Genomic DNA, 21,058 nt, shown 5'->3' on the forward strand with positions numbered 1-21,058 from the left:
CAACCATTCACGCTCACACTCATACCTAAGGGCAATTTAGTCCAACCAGTCACTTTGCATGTTTTTGGGATATGCGAGGAAACCGTAGTACCTGGAGAGAAAACCCGCACAAGCCCAGGGAGAACAAGCAAACTCCACACAGTGAGAACACAGTGGGAATCAAACCCTTGACCCCAGAACTGTAATGCTAACACGCTAACCATTCAGCCGCCAGGAAGACAACACATAATATGAAAAGAAAGAAGAAGCAGGTGTTCAATTTGATGATGTTTATTAAGCAAATGCTGCTGGGAAATTGCTTATGTGTAAGGTCACGCACGGGCCTGCAAACAGTAGCACCTCATAAACTTCAGTATTTCAATTCAAGTTAGTTTACATTGCAAATGCAAGACCGAAATGCCCCTGAGCGCTCGTACTGAATTTCTTTGCATTTGCGCTTAGCATTCATAAGCATGTTTAAGGCTACAACTTTCACAGGCTTTATCGAAAACTCCATGTTGGTTGTTGTTCTGGCCCGTCGTCATTCGCTGCTGCAGGTGTGTTGTTTGTTTTTGGCTGAGTTGCTATGGTCACGTCAGGTATAAGGCTACTTAAACACAACAAATTCACATGTGCAAAAGCCCTCCTCCCCAATTCACCCCTAACCATCCGCCCTCATTGCCTAACCATATTCTATATTATGAATCCTTTATCATACAGTGCTTTCTCTTTTAGTCATACATACATCGGAGAGGAAAGTGCCCTCCCCTCCGGCCCCTGAGCCAAAGCATGCAAAGCCCCGCCCACCCCCGAAAACACAAGCTCGTCAGTGATCAGTAGCAAGAACGGAAGAAGAATTGTCTCGGTGGCTCACTCCTCACAGCGTCTGCAAACATGCATTTCTAACATTTGTAGCATTTGGCTTCTCTCTAAGGTTTGTGTGTTATATAATGTGGCTCTAGCTGTATGGCGTTTTCTTGTTAGTTCTGCTTGATTGCTTTTCATCACGGGAATTGCTCATAGAGCCTCAGTCGCCCTCAGTCACCAGCTTGATGGATTGACTGGAGTGCTTCTCCGTCTTCACGGTGGAGACTGACTTCTCCTCCAGCATTTCCTCCATTTCCGTCACAGTCTCGGTAACTGTGATGGACTTGGTGACCTGCTGCAAGCCGTCTTCCCCAGTAGTAATGGTCTCCACCGTTTTGGTGATCACCACCTTCTGGCTGCCGTCATCCTTGACAGGGCTCTCGTCCACGCCGTTGATGATCACTTGGTTGGCCTTTTCCTCTTCCTTGAGGTCGCTCTTGTCCACATCGCCATTCATTGCCACATCTTTTGTCTTCTTGGCGTCTTCAGTAGGCTCCGACATTTGGTTAGGTTTGGTAGTTTCCGTCGTAGGAGATCCCGCATTTGGCGACTCTCGCTCTGCGGATTCTGACTTAGGGGACTCGGCTTTTGGGGAGATGACCTTTGGGGATTCGGATTGCGGTGACGCAGCCTTGGGGGAGTCCGCTTTGGGCGACATGAGTTTTAGAGACTCTGATTTAGGGGACTCAGGTTTGGGGGAGATGACTTTTGGGGATTCAGATTGCGGTGATGCAGCCTTGGGGGAGTCCGCTTTGGGCGACATGAGTTTTAGAGACTCTGATTTAGGTGAAGTAGCCTTCGGTGAGTCTTCTTTAGGTGATGCAGGTTTGGGAGCTTCCGATTTAGGGGACTCTGCTTTTGGGGAGGGTATTTTCGCTGAGTCTTCCTTGAGGGTTGCAGGCTTGGGAGATTCGGGTTTAGGGGACTCTGATTTAGGTGATGCAGACTTGGGGGAATCGGACTTGGGGGAGAGAGGTTTTGGCAATTCCATCTTGGGTGAAACAGCTTTTGGGGATTCTGACTTTGGGGACACAGACTTTGTGGTCCCGAATTTTGGCAGCTCCGTCTTGGGGGAGCTAGCCTTTGGGGATTCGGACTTTGGGGAAATTGCTTTTGGAGACTCTGTCTTGGGGGAGCTAGCCTTTGGGGAAAAAGCTTTTGGAGACTCTGTCTTGGGGGAGGTAGCCTTTGGAGATTCGGACTTTGGGGAAATTGCTTTTGGAGACTCTGTCTTGGGGGAGCTAGCCTTTGGGGATTCGGACTTTGGGGAAATTGCTTTTGGAGACTCTGTCTTGGGGGAGCTAGCCTTTGGGGATTCGGACTTTGGGGAAATTGCTTTTGGAGACTCTGTCTTGGGGGAGCTAGCCTTTGGGGAAATTGCTTTTGGAGACTCTGTCTTGGGGGAGCTAGCCTTTGGGGAAATTGCTTTTGGAGACTCTGTCCTGGGTGAAGCAGACTTTAAGGAAACCGCTTTTGGGGATTCAGACTGTGGAGAAGCAGTTTTGGGGGATTCTGATTTAGGAGAAGCATCTTTTGGTGATTCAGGTTTTAGAGAATCTGGTTTGGTTAGTTCAGTTTTAACAATTTCGTCTTTTTTGGCTTCAGGTGTTGCAGCTTCTGTTTTCTGAACTCCTAATTTGGCGACTATTGTCTCTGCAACGATATCATCAATTTTGACCTTGTCATCTTTTTCTCCTTCATCTTCAACCTCATTTTCCTCCTCATCGTCTTCATCTTTGTCTTCATCCTCTTCAGCATCAGCTTCATCTTCTGCCTCGCTGGCTTCATCTTCTACTTCCTCATCTTCTTCCTCTCCGGTCTTCATTTTCTCAGGAATCGCTTTGGACTCCTGAGATTTGGAGGAAAGGACAGTTTCCTCCACAACCTCCATGACATCACCTGCTTCCTCATCTCCTTTGCTCTCCTCATCCTCCTCGCCTTCAATTTCATCTTTTTCTTCTTCCTCATCGTCACCCTCTTCATCACCGTCATCGTCCTCCTTTTCCGGTGCCTTGGAACTGACTTTTGCATCGGTTGCGGCTACGACTTCCTCTTCCTCCGCTCCATCGTCCTCGTCACCTTCATCTTCTTCCTCGCCTGCGCCGCCTTCGAGGGTGGCCGAGAGCTCTTGGGCAATCTGATCTAGGGCATCTTCCATAATGGCCTTTTCATCCTCGACCCTGGTCTCCTCGATGATCTCTTCCACAAATTTATGCTGCACCTTCATTCTGGGTGGTTCAGACTTGGTCATTGAAATTCTTGAGAATGAAGCATCGGGACGATGGGAGAATGTGCTGAAGTGGGTCTCCTCACCCTCCAGGAGTTTCCTTATGAAAAGAAAAATTAGTACATTACAAGGATGTGGTCCTAAGTCGACGACTGTTTGTACTATATTTACTGTATGTTTTTCATGTTCCTGCTGGGATTTTTGAGTCTTTATATCTCCAAATCGCATGCACATGTATATTTACTGTATGTTTTTGATGCTCCTGCTGGGATTTTTGAGTCCCGATATCTCCAAATCGCATGCACGTGTAATTAATAAAGATGCCAAATTGTTTTAGTTTGAACTGTTGTTTGCCTATTGGGTGATCTACAATTTCCTGATTTGTCCAGCATTATGATCATAATGAAGACACATGCTGTATAAAAAAATGTAGGCATGAGGCTTCAATTATATCCCACACCTGTGATTGTTCACCAACCAAATTAAATCAAAACTGTTGCACTGCTAGCAGTAATGCGTATGCTTTCCAATCTCTCTTTACTCTCTTCAAAATTGTACATGAAGCGCATTTCACCTGTATGCGGCAATCTCAATGTCCAGGGCCATCTTGACATTGAGCAGGTCCTGGTACTCGCGCAAATGACGTGCCATCTCCCATTTTGTGTTCTTGAGCTCATTGTCCAGCTGGTGGATGTTTTCCTAGAAAACAGATATTTGATTATTTGCTCGTCTTTCAGGTTGACAGAAATGACGTTGACTGTATTTTTATGCCAACAGACTGTGCGTATATTCTGGTCAGGGATTCTGATTTCTATACACCCCCGCCCTGGAGGAGCGGCAGTGTGATATGAGGACATAGCCAGTGAGGGCACCCCGCCATGATTCTTAGTCAGCAAAAATGTGTGCAGAGAGAGAAAGTAAGGATGAGAGAATCTACTGCAGTCATTTTTGTTAACTCTTTCAGGTGACTTTGAAAGGAGAAGGTGACTGCAAAGAAAATGAGGATAGCACAACATTCCCAGGAATGATTACTTTGTATTTAGATAACATGTTATATGGGGGGAAAATAACTTGTCCTTTCCAGTAAACTCAGCGGCTCAGTTGTTTCCAACAAATTTGCATTCATTTAGCTATAAATGAATAAACTATAAATGTTATAGTTTATTGGAAATGCACGGGATGGAGGCGGTGTTACCTGCAAACCACCCAGGTCACTGTTATGGCGGTCCTCGATATCGCCCAGCTGTCTCTCCAGGGATTCTCTGGTGCCACGCACGGACTCCAGTTCCAGCGTCTTGGACTGCAGCTGGCGCCGGTAGTCGCTGATCTCGTCGCGTGCGTTCTTGATGGCGCCCTTGTTCTGCTCGGACGCTTCGTTGAGCTTGGCGTAGTGACACATGAACCAGCTCTCCACTTGCTGCAGGTTCTGATCGGAATGGCCCTCTAGCTCGCTGCGGATTTCGCGCAGAGCCTCGGTGATGTCGGCCCGCTGCGGGTCCTTCCTCTCCACGGTCACCTGAGACGCCTGGATGTGGCCCAGAAGCTCGCTTACTTCCTCCTCGTGGTTGTTGCGGATGAAGGCGATCTCGTCCTGCAGTGACTGCACTTTCTTCTCCAGTTCGGACTTGAGCAGCTCCGAGTCACCCGTGTCCTTCTTGAGGACGCGGATGATGGCCTCGGTGTCCTCTCGGAGGCGCGCCTCCTCGTCCAGGCGCTCCCCGAGCCGCTGGACGTCGTCTTCTAGGTGGTCGCCGTCCAGCTGGATTTGAGCCTTGTCCCGGTGGATCTGCTCGAGCGTGGCGCGCAGCTCCTGCAGCTCTTGGTCAAATAGGTCACCCAGCTGCGAGCGGGACACCTGCTGTGTCCTCAGGGCGTGGATCTCGTCCTCGATCTGCTTGTTCTGCTGCTCCAGGTAGTGCACTTTGTCGATGTACACGGCGAAGCGGTCATTCAGACCCTGTAGTTGTTCCTTCTCATTGGACCGCCGGGAGGAGTCGGCGCTCAGGAGGGCACTTTGGTTCAGCTCCAAGGTGTCCATGCGCTTGTTGCCGCTCCTCCTGGTGCCGGAAGCCGGGCTGGCCCGGGACCACGTCTGAGAGCGGAATCCAAGGGTGGAGGGGCAGCCGGCCGAGCGACTGTAGCCGAAGCCGCTCGCCCTGCTGTCCGGAACTCTCCGAAAGGGGCTCCCGATGGCGTCCATCTGCTCAAGTGTGCGGTAACTAATAAGAGAATAGGGACGATGAGGGTGTGAGGGGGGAGTGTGTAGGTATGCGTGCCTGTGCAGATGTGAGGGGTGAATGGCTTTCACAGCGACTACCACCTCATCCCGATGCACTTTTTATATGGGCAGCGTTGGCACGCTCGTCAGGCAACCTGCATCTACCCTGCGGGGAGGGGAGAGAGGTCCTTCCATCAAAACCTCTCCTATTGGCGAGTCACGAGCACGTGACTAGGTGTCTGTTTCTCTCTTTCTTGCCCTGATACGTATTTTCATATCTAAAAATCCAATTAAGGAGCTGCACACTAACAATTACTATGGGTCAATTATTGATATTTTGCATTGTTCTACTTTTCCAATCTGCTCAAGATAACGTCCTATGCAGCCAAATGTTTATTTTCTTTTGCTAAAAACAACTTCCTGTTGGTGTAAGGTATAACAAAAAAGTGGAAAGTCATCCTGCAGGCATAGGGGGAAAAATAAGTAAACCAACTAGTTATTGTTACATCTTAAATATCCAGCACAACTGTTGTGCTTTGTGTTGACCATCTAGTTATTGTTACATCTTAAATATGCAGCACAATTGTTGTGCTTTTTGTTGGAATACTGATTAATAAATTGTACGATTGCAATTGATTGGACACTCTAAAATTGATCTAGGTATGAATGTAAAGTGTATAGTTTAATGTAATGTGTGCATAGGTACTCATTTGAGGATTTCATACCTGTCAACCTCTGCCGATAACTGCCCTTATAAATGATTATGATTCCCCTTACAAACCCCCCAAAAAACCTTACAAACACCGTACGACTCGTACGGTGTTTGTAAGGTTTTTTGGGGGTTTGTAAGGGGAATCATAATCATTTATAAGGGCAGTTATCGGCAGAGGTTGACAGGTATGGGATTTTAAAATGAATATGAAAAAAGGCGGCCCTGAAGACGAGAAGTTAGTGTTTCATTTTCACAGTTCTGAGATAGAGGGTTTGATCCTAGGTCTGGACTTTCTTTTGTAGTGTTTGCACGTTCTTCCGGGCTTCTGTTGGTTTTCTCCGGATACTCCAGTTTCCTGCCACATAAAAAAAACATGCAACGTAGGCTGGTTGAACACTGTAAGTTGCCCATAGTTATTAGTGTAGGCCTGAATGGTTGTCCAGCTAGCTCCTTGTGTCCTGTGATTGGCTGCCAAACAATTCAGGGTGTTTCCCGCTTGGTGCCCATAGTTGGCTGGGATAAGCTCCAGCATCCCCCCAACCCTTAGGAGGATAAGCGGTACAGAAAATGAATGAATGAAAGAATATGCAAAAGATTCACAAAAGAGCAGTAATATACATGTGGACCATGCATTAAATCATACCGCCACCAAGCGAGAATCCCACGCTTGCCCACACCAAAGTCAGCCAAATTAACCACTACACAATCAGGTGGCCAATTTTTTATCTTAGCACATCATTAAAAATGCAGTTATTGATACAATAAATTCCATTGAATGCAATTAATTCTAGCTTTTTCAGAAGTTAACATATTCTCTTTTCCCTCAATCCTTTGTAATTTTTCAACTGCCCTCAGATTCTTTTGTGTAGATCACTAATTTTCGTCCGTTTGCCATGAAGTCATTTTACCCTGGTGTTTCCCTCCTAAATAATATTCCTTCATTCGTCTTCTGAACTGCTTCTCCTCACAAGGGTTTCGGGATTGCTGGAGCCTGTCCCAGCTAACAACAGGCAGAGTACACCCTAAACTGAATGCCAACTACTAAGGATGAATCAAACAAAAATGTGTGAATTTTAGATGCTTCAAGAGGAGTCGATCTGTGTTATTTTCCCGGAAAGGACACAAATTCAAAAATATTAGATTAGATTAGAACTTTATTTCATCCCGTATTCAGGCAATTTCTTGGTTGCAGTAGCAAGACAGACACAAGACACACAAGACATTGTAGACCTAGGTAAGAAACTGGAGCCACACACAGGAAGTCCACAAGGTGGGGACCTTCTGCAGACTGAGACTGAGTCCCTCAGTAGTCTGAAGGTTTTAAAGATCATCTTTCTTGCCTAAACTGTCCAATCACCTAATCAGCAGCAGCGGAGAGGCCAGTGGGGGGCTTCAAAACACACAAGAAGCCCAGCAAGCACCGACAGCTCAACACCACCTTATGATATATATTTACTTCCTGAAATAGTCTTTCATTCCTTCCACTAGTGCATGTCTTCCCTCCTGTAAGGTTTCATTTTATGCAGTAATGTACGATTAAAAACCATTTACCAAACCTTTCCTTTTAGCAGCATCACTGCGGGCTATTGATAGCTTACACTGTTGATTTCCTGTCAATTTGAACACTGCCCTCTTATCTCAACTCAATCTGGTCGATTTGAATGATTACCAGCCGGGTGTAGGAGTGATGCACCAAAACCAGCTGCATCAATGCCTTGTTTTTTTTCTTTACTGTCCTATCAGCGTTCCTCTCCACGAGAGCCGCGTCTATTTTTAGGAATATAGCTACTGCAAATGAACTGATCCAGGAGCCACAAGCTCACACAATGTTGCATTGTCCTTGAAGACTGCTTGATGAGGATGCTGGTCTTTTAGGGGTTGTGTCATTGGGTCTTGCAAGGGTGACGGTCGGTGTGGCGTGATGAGTGGGGCTGGGTAGCATCCTGCAATAACAGCTGGCGAGTCGTCGACTGGAGTTCAAGGCTACGGTGAGCTGCAGAAGGGGCTGAAATGATACTGCAGCCAAATAGACGCGCTTCCAAATCCGGGCCATCAATTTGTCTGACTAATACACGCAAAGAGGTTCTCAAGTCGCAAACACACTGTATGGAGGTGTTGTAACGCAGATGCCTCTTGTCGTTCGATTCTGTGTACAGAGAAGGCAAGGACGTTGTGTCCTCGCGTTGAGCTGACACACGGCTGGCGAGGGCGTTAACAAACTGTTGCCCTGTTACAAATGAGCCCACTAAGCAGAAACATTTGCATTGTGAATACCTACAGCACTCTTGTTTGATTTATTGACATCCATAAATTTCTTGACTTGGCAGAAGTTAATACACCAGAAGTTATCAAGAATAATTAATCTAAACTGTGTTTTTAGAACAGGCAAAACACTGCTCACGCTTCACAAAATGGAAAAATATTGTATTAGCAGTGTTGTTAAATTAGTATATTTAACAAAAAAAAGATGACTTTCAAGATACATTTCCCAAAAATATTACCTGTCAAGCCACCCGATGGTGCAGCGGTTCTTTCACCAGACTTTGGGCAGGCTGCGTGGGTTCGATTTCTACTTGGTGTTATTGTGAATGGTTGTCTTACTGTATGTGTGCTCTATTACTGATCGGTGACAATTTTCGGGTGTTGTTGTGCCTTTCGCCTAGTCATCTGGGATAGGCTCCAGCACCCTCACGACCCTGCCAAGGATAAGCGAATGTGAATGAATAACCAGAAATATTGTTTATTCGCTATCAATAAAACAAAGGACAGTTGTGTATTTTCTCCATGGGAGTTCTAGCAAAACTACTGTTTAGGGCACTTAACTAAAGACAGTAACCAGTGAATGCGTCTAAAATTATCATTACTTCCCACCCCCATCAGGTTCAAAGTTTACCGTGTTTTTGAAATGTACTGCTCAAATTTTCTGATCCACTTCTGTCATTTGACCTTTCTTCTTTTTTTAACTTTTTTTTTACATGGTTCAAATGGAGGTGGCTGGTTATTTGGGGAGTACATCCAAATTCAGTGATATTGATTTCTTCTTTTTTCAATTTAAAATTGCATTTCTCCCAGAAAACTCATGTTGACTTATAAATCCAATGGGGCATTGTTTCTATCAGCAGGCCGTCAAAGTGTTTTGAAGGTAGAACGTTAACTCCAGAGTTCCTTGTATTTTTCCACAATATCTCCATTGAATCACTGTTGTCTCCTAAACTGTATGATATTGGTGAATCTTATCTATAATAGTTTGAAATATTCCACATTTGTCTTTTCTTTCTGAAGGATGTTCACATTGATTCAAGGTGACCTGGGATGGATGAATGGCACATATAGATGTAAAGGTCATAGAAAGACTTGTGTCTGTGACACGGTGTGGATGGTCCCGGGTGGTAAGTGGTTTTTGGGACCGTGTGGACCGGGACAGCAGCAGGAAACAAATGAGAAACAAGGGTGTGTCTATGGTGGGGTGCATAGGTGAGGAAAAAGGGAGGGATTACGCTGCAGTTTATCTGCAATGCATCACTAGCTCTCTCTCTTTCTCTCTCACTCTCTGCATGCATGGATTGTGAGGACAGAATTTTTTTATACACTCTGAGATATTATTTTGCATGAATGCATCACCCAGATTTTCTTATCCGTTCATCTAAGTGTGCAACAGTGCCTCAAATACAAATTGTTCACTTTACATTTATAATGACAAACTGTATTTGTACATTGGTGGGAAAATGGTAAGTGATGGACAGGATTTTTTTTGTTTAAAGTTAAAAGATGATACCAACAACTTTGTTGAGGCAAATTTGATGAGGCAACCATCATTCTTTCAAATTAATATCTAATACTTTAAACACATGACACAACGCACCTCATCATTAAATCAAATAAAACCTTTTATGTTGACTTTTGAAGACTGCCATAAAGTGGATCATTACAGCTTTTCAGATGCACACAAAGGTGAGATATGGCTATTTTGTGATTCTCCTCATAGTTCTCCTTCAGATTCTGGCCCCACAAGTGTATATATCATGTAGGTGTAAGTCCGTGTAATATTTAAACAGTCATAAAATCACGCTGACAATACACAGGCACACCGCATCTAAAAGACAGCATCAATATGCTGACTTGTGCTCAACTCTCCATCGTAGCCTTACGCCAGCAGCTTTGGTTACCTCGAGCAGGAAGTCACTGATCAAGGGAAGGCGAAAAGATTCAACTCAATCAATTATTTAGCTGGCACATTACTAATCAATTAGTTTTTCTTAAGTTAGAAGTAAATAAAAAGATTTGGTAGCGACCCTAATGAGGATAAAGCGGTTTGGAAAATGAGATGAGAAAAAAATATTTGTTCAAATGTATTTTTATCATAATGTTTACTATCCATAAGTGTAAATGAGTGCTCAACAAATACTATAACTAATCTATCACTCTCTCTTCTCTTTTTCTGAAACGCTTTATCCTTATTAGGGTCACGGGGGGGGGGGGGGGGGGGGGGGGGGGAGGGTGCTGTAGCCTATCCCAGCTGACTCAAAATGGGAAAATTCACGCTGAAATTCACAAGCGTAACTGAAGCCACTCCCCTGTCCTCCGCCTGCTACTAGGACTCAGCAATTAAAAGAAAAAAATAAAATAAATATATATATATATATATATATATACATATATATATACATATATATATATATATATATATATATATATATATATATATATATATATATATATATATATATATATATATATATACCATGTCTGGTGCAGGTTTTCATTCAAAGCCATAATGAGGACACCTTTTCACCAGTCTGGTGTCCTTCAAGTGTGATCAGTGGATTGCAGCCCGGTCGGTGCTTCTTATTTTCTGCAGAAATCTCAATGGTTAAATTGTCTGTGCTGGATCGATTGGAACAAAAACCTCAAACCTTTCAAGCATTATAATAAGCATTTGACAGCTTAATTTAAAATGCATCTAATTTACTTGAAACCTTTGTAAGTTACAATGATCTCCCTTGTGTACCATGCACATACATAAAATGTATTAAATTAGCATCCAGTCCTTAATTGACAAATCTCTTGCAGTGCATTTTCTAAAGATATTCACTTTAATCACAGCATCATAACCACACACAAAAACCCTCCATTTTGTTTTAATATCCTGGAGTGTTGCCTGTTGTCAGAATCTGCAGAGTCACTCATCACCCTCCTTTTCTGTAACCCTCCCCTTCCTTCTACACTCGTCTCCTTATACGCACACAGCTTCACATTATAATTATTGCAATATTTGCTGGTTGTTTTTAAGAGTCAGTGGGTGTGTTTTAGCCCATGGCAGCAGCACCTTGCAGTATTATCACTTTGAATTGTGGACAGCTAGCAAATGTATAGTTACACTGGTATGATTCACTAGATCGTGCTTTTGGATCAGGTAACACTGAGCAGCTTTGTCATGACGTATATGAATGGCGTGAAAGCCAACACTGCCGCTAACTGGAATTGCCGAGCCGTTTGCAGCAGGAAATATGACCTAGCGAGAAAAAAAAGTGAAACTGAATTTGTAGGTGTTATTTAGTATATAGAGTAGAGGAAGTTGGCTTGAATCACTAGGCTAGATATAAATGAATATATTTTTTTATGAAAAAGAGGCTTCAAATCCAGGTCGGTCCACCTGTGTGGAGTTTGCATGTTCTCCCAGGGCCTGCGTGGGTTTTCCAAAAACATGTATGGTAGGCTGATTGGACACTCTAAATTGCCCCTAGGTATGAGTTTGGGCGTGAATGGTTGTCCGTCTCCTCGTGCCCTGCAATTGCCTGGCCACCGATTTAGGGTGTCACCCATCTCTGGCCCGAAGTCAAATGGCATAGGCTCCAGCACCCCCCACGGCCCATGTGAGGATAAGCGGTTCAGAAAATGAATGAACGAATGAATGAAATACAGCGGTTGAGGATGGATACCAACACAAACTCAGAGGCAGGAAAGTTTGAATTTGGGAATTTCACAGTCATATGGAAGACAAATCTTTGAAATTCAATGCCGTTTTAAGACACTTTATCAAAATGAGTCAATTTAAAGCTTTTGAAGACCCCATGAAAACCTTAAACAATTGCCCATTCTGAAATTATTCCATTTCTTTATAAAAAATAATAACACAAAACTGCTCACAATGTGTAGTTCATTCTTTTTAACGTAACAGTGAATGGTTGTCCGTCTGCCTGTGATTGGCTGGCCACCCTTTCAGGGTGTACCCCGCCTCAGGCTCCAGCACCCCCTGCAACCCTTGTGAGTATAAGCGGTTAAGAAAATGAATGAATATGCATTTTTGTTATTTTAGATAGAAACACAAAGTTGATGCATGTTATTTGCGTTTGCGTACGTCCTGCAATGACGTAGCAGGAGATAGATGTTTTTTTCTTATTACTCTATTTTCTGTCACTATCATTTAGCTATATGTTTCTTCTTGATTTCTGATATAAAATAAAAAGCCCTTTCAAAATTGTGACTACGTAACACAAGTGTGACCGACAGTCCAAAAAATGCAGTATTCCTAATGATGACGTGAATAAATTTTAAATCAACTTTGTTGTTCATTTTTTCTCTTCCAGTTGAATGTGAATCTGTTCAAAACGTAGGTTTGACGATTCCCTAATATTGTGGCTGGTGTGTCCTCGGGTTTGGTCGCATTGCAATATGTCTATGGGCAGTTCAACAAAGTGAAGAAGGTGGAGTCATGCTGCAGAGGCTGAGCTGCAGAATCCTGATCCAGCTCAATGACAGGATGGGTGAGCCAGCTTTTCGTTCTACTTTGATTACGTGATTGCGGCTGCTGCGGCTGCAGAAGCAAGAGAGAGATGGATTCATAAACTGCACTAGATAAAGTGTACATGTCATGATCATTGTGATTTGAAACCAAAAGTCATGCACTACTAAACTGCCATTGACAGTTATAGTCATGAAAACTATGTCAATTTTAAACAGTGGCATTGAGTGAAAGATTCTGGGCTTTTTGAAAGGTAAGTGTAATAAAAAAAGATTATATAGATAGTTTTGAGATGTTTTTAGTATTTTTTAGTCAACATGACCATATTTGAAATGTTCATCTCTCATCTAATCTTGTCTCATTTTATCCAAAGTCGGGTCGCGGGGGCAGCAGCTTCAGCAGGGAGGCCCAGACTTCCCTCTCCCCAACCACTTCATCCAACTCTTCCAGGAGGATGCCAAGGCGTTTCCAGGAGACATAGTCTTCTCTGCTGGCCTAAGAAATATCTGAATCATATATTATATTTTGTCCATCAATACTTATTAAATAATTCCAAATTGTCTGTTAGCTTCCTTTCATTGCTTTTCCCCCTGGTTGCACTGCTTCCAGATGTGTGTTTTCATATTGAAGCATTTAACCAATCACATTTCAGCCATGATTTGTTGCCAGGGTCAGAAATCTGCCTCAAGGCCTTCACAATCAGTTCTGCAGTCTCTGCTGCATTAAACAAGCGTCGATAAGACTGTTGCTTTAACCAATCAGATTTCGAGTTGGCAACACCACAATGCCCTGTCATAGGCGTAGGGATAAGTCATTGCCTTCTCGCAGGCGTAGGGATACGTCATTTCCTTCTCGCAGGCGTAGGGATACGTCATCGCTTTCACCAACTATGATTGACTAGTGATGAGCCAGAGCTACCAAACTGTATCTGGAGCGAGCACAAGCAAATATATTGTTGTGTTGATTTAAAGCCATTTTCAAGGCGGACTATGCCAGAAATACGACAGGACAGGCTCGACTTTCAGCATTAGCTTCGATGGCGATAGAAAAAAAGGAAGAAAGAAAGGAGGATGGATATTGTGTACAGTTAAAAATGATTTTTGGTGAGTAAAATATGGCTATATTCCTAAATAATATTTAAATTGTGGGCCCGGTTCTGATATCTGAAAAGCTCCAGTGTTTTTATTGAATCAGTAAATGCTGCTAGGAACTGGATTTTACCCCATTTTAGTGCAATTTTTGCCGTTTCGCGTATGGACGTATATGGACATATCGACGTTCATCGCTGTCTTTTTCCCGGGGAAATTATACTCCGGGCCCGGTTCTGATGTCTAAAAAGCTCCAGTATTTGTATTTAATCAATAAATGCTGTTTTCGGCTGGATTTTACCTCATTTTGGGCAATGTTTGCCGGTACGCCATTGACGTTCATCGCTGTCTTTTCCCTGGAAAATCACCCCCCTGGCTTGGTTGTAATGTCTGAAAAGCTCCAGTATTTGTATTTAATCATTAAATGCTGGTAGGAAGTGGATTTTACCCCATTTTGTGCATTGATTTATTGATTATTTTTTTATGTGTCGCAGCTGTAGCTGCAGTAGAGGTTTTATAGCCATAAAATAGTTTTTGAGGGTTGGATTGATTCGTTGAAGGCGCTACCAGAAAATGCACGGACCGCCACTGCTCCCCAGCGTTCTGAGGTTGACCCCGTGGCCTCCTCTCGGTGGGACATGCCCAGTACACCTCCCAAGTGATACCCCTACTTACAAATGTCTCATGATATATTCAGGTTATGAAAAGCCTCGATGGGAAGAAAAAAATGTCCCAAGTTACAAAAATAAAAAAACAAGTTACGAAATGTCAAATGGAATCAAACATCTTGAAACATAAATACACTTCTTGTATCTATTATTTTATCTATATTTTTTATTTTTTTTTAATTATCGCGGTAGAGTTGCTCACACTGACCATCTCCCAACACCTCACTGACATCCAAATAGGTGGGAGGAAACTGCATACCCATGATGCTGGAACCGAAGTTAACGTGCTGTAGGGGGGAGCAAGAGCCAGCCCATGCGGGTAAACGGCCACTGGGTTCGACGGGGGGAACGGCGCCAATTTGAATAGAAAATGGAGTGCTCCAGGCGGATGTCGAACTCGGCCCAAAATGGGGTAGAGGCCACTGACAGAGTTTGGGTGCGAATGGTGGAGTCATTCCGGCGGCGAGTTCCTGATTTGTTACCTTTGACTCCAGTTTGTCACAGAGTTTTAAGTTCTTTCTAGAGGTTTCCCAAGTGTGTGTAACATAATTTTAAGTGGATAAGTTCTCTGTTTATGTTCTTAATTTTTTCAGCTGCCACTCGTAATTCCACCCCATTGGAAATGACTTTGCATTTCTTATTCATTTGATTTGCTTAATGAATAGTTATCTCATCTCTTTCCTCTTTTTTCCATACGTATTTCATGCAAAACTGGTATACGTTGATAATCTTTAAATGTGTTTTTTTCGCAATAGTATAAAGATAGTCGAATGAATTAGGCCATTTCATTGTAAAACATATCTCTACTTATGGGAAATCCAAGTTACAAAACCACTTTTGGAACAAGTTAATCACATAAGTAGAGGTACCACTATGCAATAAATTTCTTTAACATTGCAGTTCATTTATCAAAAGAACAGCTTTAAGTGTATTTGCATCTCGGGCATTAGTAGGCAGCACTTTGCAGGGAAGCATTGCACACCAGTGGAAGAAGAACATTTTCTGTTTGTTTGTTTTGTGTTTGGTTATTTTTACAGTCTATGGTTGATGAAACTTGCTTTTCGGGGGGTATAAAGAGAACATGTGATTGTCAGCGTACTTATATTTCTTGGCCATGCAGACATTCCAAGTTCTAAAACATTATTTCAGGGAGATGTTTATCGACCCTATACCAACCCCCCTCCACACACACAGACACACACGCATCCAGCCACACACACACACACACACACACACACACACACACACACACACACACACACACACACACACACACTCACACACACACACACACACAAACACACAAACACACACACACTTAAAACCACTTAACTTTTCCAACTTTTTATTATTAAGACATTTTATTGAATGAATATTAATTGAATCATATTGATTCATATATCTATTTATGAATAATAAATTAAATGTCACTTTTTAGAACAGTAATTATGCCTACATTTTGCCTAATTTTATGAGTCTCTAACCTACAGAAATAAAATGCATGTTGCTGTGTAAAAAACTCAGCCTACCTTAACACCTCTTTTGTAATCATTAATTTTGCCCAAGTGATTGGGATGTCATGTTTGTAACCAATAAATCAAAACTCGTCCACACTGAAAGCGTGCGTATTGGTTAGTTTTTCTGACTGAACCAATCAGGATGCTGTCTTTCAATCCTTTGTTTTGACATACACTCATCATGCTCAATTTTTAGCCTCCTTTCCATGTCTCTGGCAATCGTCTTGAGAGTGTCAAGACAGCAACAACAGCAATATTTGTACAAGAAAACTGCCTCTCAAATCTGGCAAAGAGGACTGTGAGTACAGTACTTGAAGTATTTACATATTTTTAATTTATAGATTATATTAAGATATTAATACATTATAGTCTTTTGATATGCCTATAACTGATATTTAATAAATAAACTTCTTGATATATGTACAAGCATGTAGTATGGGATGTAGTTATAATAAGGGTGATTCTACTTCACGTTTTTTCGATTACCGCGACCATGCCTGGTCTACATTATCCGCGATAAACGAAAGATCAGTGTACTTAACGACAGAAATTGGCACTTGAAAAATTGGAAAACAATTGAAAGCTTTTCTCGAGCGTAAGCGTTTTCTGCAAAGAATCAAATGTTGCTGCTTCAAAGCGTTAATCCAATACTCCAAACATTTAGCTTGCCTAGCAAATGTGCTCTCAGGCAATATGACTTGTCATTCATCTTTTTATACGACCTGTGTCCCCCTGAGAACACTCACACAACTGCACCTGACATTGTGCACACCAATGGTTTTCGCTGCTTGTTGCACTTTGATTACTCAAGCTAGTATTCAAGTAAAAGGACTTTCCCTCGTGGACATGACTCATAGTCTTATATGAGCTTGGTGACTCAGCTTTGATTCAATTCGCTACAGTCCTTTGTACAGCACCACTCAGAAAACGGAGTGCACACTGCGCAAAGTCCCCTGCTATGCATTTCAACAGCTACTTTGATCATTTATACCGTTCTATTCTCTTTTGGTACCTCTGTTTGGCCTTCGGGGTATAAACTTCTTTGGGCAACAGCTTTCCAACTTTTGCACAAATGTTATTTTTGCGAGCTATTTTTCGCCTAAATTGATCGACAAAAAGTTAATATAGTGATTTGGATAATGGATATATGGATTATGGACGTTTGTGTGTTTTGGGAGTAACCTTTATTGATTTTATAACGTATTTATTTTTTAGAATTATATGTTGATCTGGATCTAAACCTCACACGTGGAGCAAGAGGTTCCACACCCTTTTCAAAAAGGTGCTGTGAGACCATTCAGAGTCACAGCTGAGTAAGCTTTCTCTTTGATTTCATCATTGCATGTAGACACAAGCAACACACACACACACACACACACACACACACACACACACACACACACACACAAAATGGGCAGTGGCAATACTGCTTCTTACATATTTCATGAGGCTGCGGAAAACTGCAGTACAGTAGTTAAGTGCAAGCGGAAAGTTGGCTGTCGCATTGTGTTTAGGAGAGATGTCATTAATTTGGTCATGAAATATCCAGTAACTGGCGGCCTGGCGGAGTTGCATGTTCTCCCTGGGCCTGCGTGGGTTTTCTCCGGGTAGTCCCGTTTCCTCCCACATTCGAAAAACATGCATGGTAGGCTGATTGGACACTCTAAATTGCCCCTAGGTATGAGTGTGAGCGTGAATGGTTATCCGCCTCCACGTGCCCTGCGATCGGCTGGCCACTGATTCAGGGTGTCACCCGCCTCGAAGTCAGCTGGGCTAGGCTCCAGGACCCCCTGCGCCCCTTGTGAGGATAAAGCGAGTCAGAAAATGAATGAATGAATGAGTCTACCTCAGTACAAATTTTGAGTTTTTCCCATTATCCTTCAGTAAGTATTCACTATTTAATTCTTGGGGAGTATCAAATGACTCACTATGTAGTACATTTTATTATGGCTCTTGCTACATGTGTGCAGCCACCAATAGCAATGCATTGGTTTATTTTTGCTTGCGTCCCCTCGGGGACGTCCCGACAACCTCTGCTTGCGCCCTCCTTTCCCCCCGTCTCTCTCCAGCCGACGCCCAGTTGGTGCAGTGCAGTTCGCTCCTCCTTTCCCAGAAAATCAAAATGACCCACCCCCCTTTTCCAGCCCCTCCTTCCACATCTTCATGCCGAGCATCTTTTCTCATTTTCACAAGTCTTCACACAGGGACCAGGGAAATATATTTGTTCTTCTTCTTGGACAGTAAATAGATGAGTAATAATAATAGCCCATAAAAGATACAAATTTAATTGCACTGCAGTGTTGACTGAATTTTTAAATGACTAATTATAGGTTTTCTAAATAGTTGAACATCCAAGTGTAAAAATAATTTGGCTCGTGCTACACTACAATGATGCAACCTAATCTCCGCAGGTTGCCACTGCAAAGTATAAAGCAGCACTTTTCGATGACAAGTAGTACACAGGGACGGCCCGGGGACAGTGGTTAGCGCGTTGGCCTCACAGTTCTGACATTGAGGGTTCAATCCCAGGTCCAAACCTTTCTGTGTGGAAAATATTCTCCCTGGGTTTACGTGGATTTCCTCCCACATCCCAGCGGTCAGTGTGAGTGTGCGTGTGTGTGAATGGTTTTCTGTCTCCTTGTGCCCTGCAATTGGCTGGCAACCAGTTTAAGGCGTCCCCCACCTGGTCCCCATATCTGTCTGGGATAAGCACCAGCACCCCCCATGGCTCTTCTGAGGATAAGCGGTAAGGAAAATTAATAATTCAAAGTAGTACACAGGAACCCTCTAGAGGTTTGTAGAGGAGTTACTCGTTTTAGTAACTGTAGTGAAGTAATTTTATGGATGAAATTTTGATTTCATCATTCATTCATTCATTCATTTTCCTTACATGGGCCGTGGGGGATGCTGGAGCCTATCCCACTTTACTTCGGGCACTGGGCAGGGGACACGCTGAATCAGTGGCCATCGAATTGAAGGGCACAAGGAGACTGACAACCATTCATGCTCACACATACCTCGGGACAATTTTTGTTCAACCAGCCTACATGCATGTTTCTGGAATGTGGAAGGAAGGAGTACAGCCATATCTCTACTTACGAATGTGTTTAGGTACAAATTTTTCAGGTTACGAAGGCTTATTATATGTGGGAGGAAACCAGTGTACCAAGAGAAAACCCAGTGAGGACCCACCTTGGATCAAAATCTCTGCCCCAGAACTCTGAGGCCGACACGCTAACCACTCACCTAACAAGCCTTAAAAACCATTAGTATAACTCTATAACACTATATGTTAATGCCTTGGAAACAAATTGTTGACAAAATATATGTATGTATATGTATATGGATATACAGTTGTTGTCAAAAGTTCACATACACTTGTGAAGAACATAATGTCATGGCTCTCTTGAGTTTCCAGTTATTTCTACAACCCTGATTTTTCTCTGATAGAGTGATTGGAACAGATTCTTCTTTGTCACAAAAAACATTCATGAAGTTTGGTTCTTTTATGAATTTATTATGGGTGAACAGAAAAAAGTGATCAAATCTGCTGGGTCAAAAATATACATACAGCAGTGCTAATATTTGGTAACATGTCCCTTGGCCACTTCACTTCAATTAGGCGCTTTTGATAGCCATCCACAAGCTTCTGGCAAGCTTCTGGTTGAATCTTTGACCACTCCTCTTGACAGAATTGGTGCAGTTCAGTTAAATTTGATGGCTTTCTGACATGGACTTGTTTCTTCAGCATTGTCGACAAGTTCTCAATGGGGTCTAAGTCAGGACTTTGGGAAGGCCATTCGAAAACCTTAATTCTAGCCTGATTTAGCCATTCCGTTACCACTTTTGATGTGTGTTTGGGGTCATTGTCCTGTCCTGCATAATACTACCACCACCGTATATATTTCAGCAACAAGCTTATTTATTTATTTATTACCTATTTATTTATGTCTAAAATGTCTTTTCCTGTGTCTGTATTCTCACCCTCTTGCTACTGTGACAATGAAATATCTTGAATACGGGATGAATAAAGTTATCTAATCGAATTGTTTCTATGAAAATACTGAAGTCGGGGTACGAGATTGCAGAGAAAGAACATTCTAACCATTTGCTGCTCAAAATGTTTTTAATGAGTCTCCTATTTCCACATTTAGAAGATTTTTATTCAACATAAAACCCTGTGTAACTTCCCCACTCCATTTTTTTTGTGCCCGTTATTTAGAGTCCATCTGATGGGGTTTCATACATGCCACACTATCATGCCTAAGGATAAGGAGAGTTGCAGGAATAAATGCAGACTTGGAGTTGAAGTGCTCCATCTACAAACCTCTTTTCTTTAACCACTTTAGCTGACAGCCGAAGTTCACAGGGAGGTTTGCACATACCTCTCTGTGGATGACTGGAAACTACTCTGCATTATTGGGCCATCTTGGCTTCCTCGAACTGATGCTGAGATGATTTCTGGGCGTCTGCCAAGCCACGTTTTGCCCTCCAGCTCTGTCTCTGCGCGTGCTGAAAATGATAAAGGATTGCTTAACTTTTTTGTCTGTGCGCCATGGAAAATGTAATTTATTTGTAATTCATTCGATCAAAGTGTTGGCAGTGACGTGGTAGAAACATGGGGTGAGATTTGGTCTCAGTTGAACTAATTGCAGACTTGCAGAACCCCTCAGGTGCCTTAGGAATGCAAACTCATAGCAGAAAATTAGAAATCCAACTATTGAAGCATATTTTTCAACCAAAAAGTATGCTGGAGCCTATCCCAGGTGACTTGCACGAAGAATTGCTTGCCAGCCATTTGTGGGGCACATGAACAATAGATATTAATACACTATTCCTGCACATTTTGATACTTTTATCGATAACATTAAAAAAGAGTCGAATCATTTCTCAAAAAATATTTCACCACTAGGCTATCATGAATTCTCCTACAAATGTGATATACATTTTAAATAGTTTGGATGCCCTTTGTATTAGGGTAATTCTTATAGAAGCTTACTGACATCTACAGTCATACGTTTGAAAGTGCAGCAATAACAG

At 42.6% G+C, this 21,058-nt stretch overlaps 1 protein-coding gene across 1 annotated transcript; it reads right to left on the reverse strand.

Moving 5' to 3' along the window:
- Window positions 1–254: 254 nt before the first annotated feature.
- LOC144090875 (uncharacterized) lies at window positions 255–5,503 on the reverse strand. The gene is made up of 3 exons (XM_077622778.1): window positions 4,269–5,503; window positions 3,648–3,772; window positions 255–3,173 (listed from the first exon to the last, which is right to left on the reverse strand). The coding sequence occupies exons 1-3, from the start codon at window positions 5,271–5,273 to the stop codon at window positions 1,007–1,009; spliced, it is 3,297 nt and encodes a 1,098-aa protein (XP_077478904.1). The 5' UTR covers window positions 5,274–5,503; the 3' UTR covers window positions 255–1,006.
- Between the last annotated feature and the right edge of the window lie 15,555 nt (window positions 5,504–21,058).

Source organism: Stigmatopora argus, chromosome 16 (assembly GCF_051989625.1).
Source record: "Stigmatopora argus isolate UIUO_Sarg chromosome 16, RoL_Sarg_1.0, whole genome shotgun sequence".
Classification (NCBI taxonomy): domain Eukaryota; kingdom Metazoa; phylum Chordata; class Actinopteri; order Syngnathiformes; family Syngnathidae; genus Stigmatopora; species Stigmatopora argus.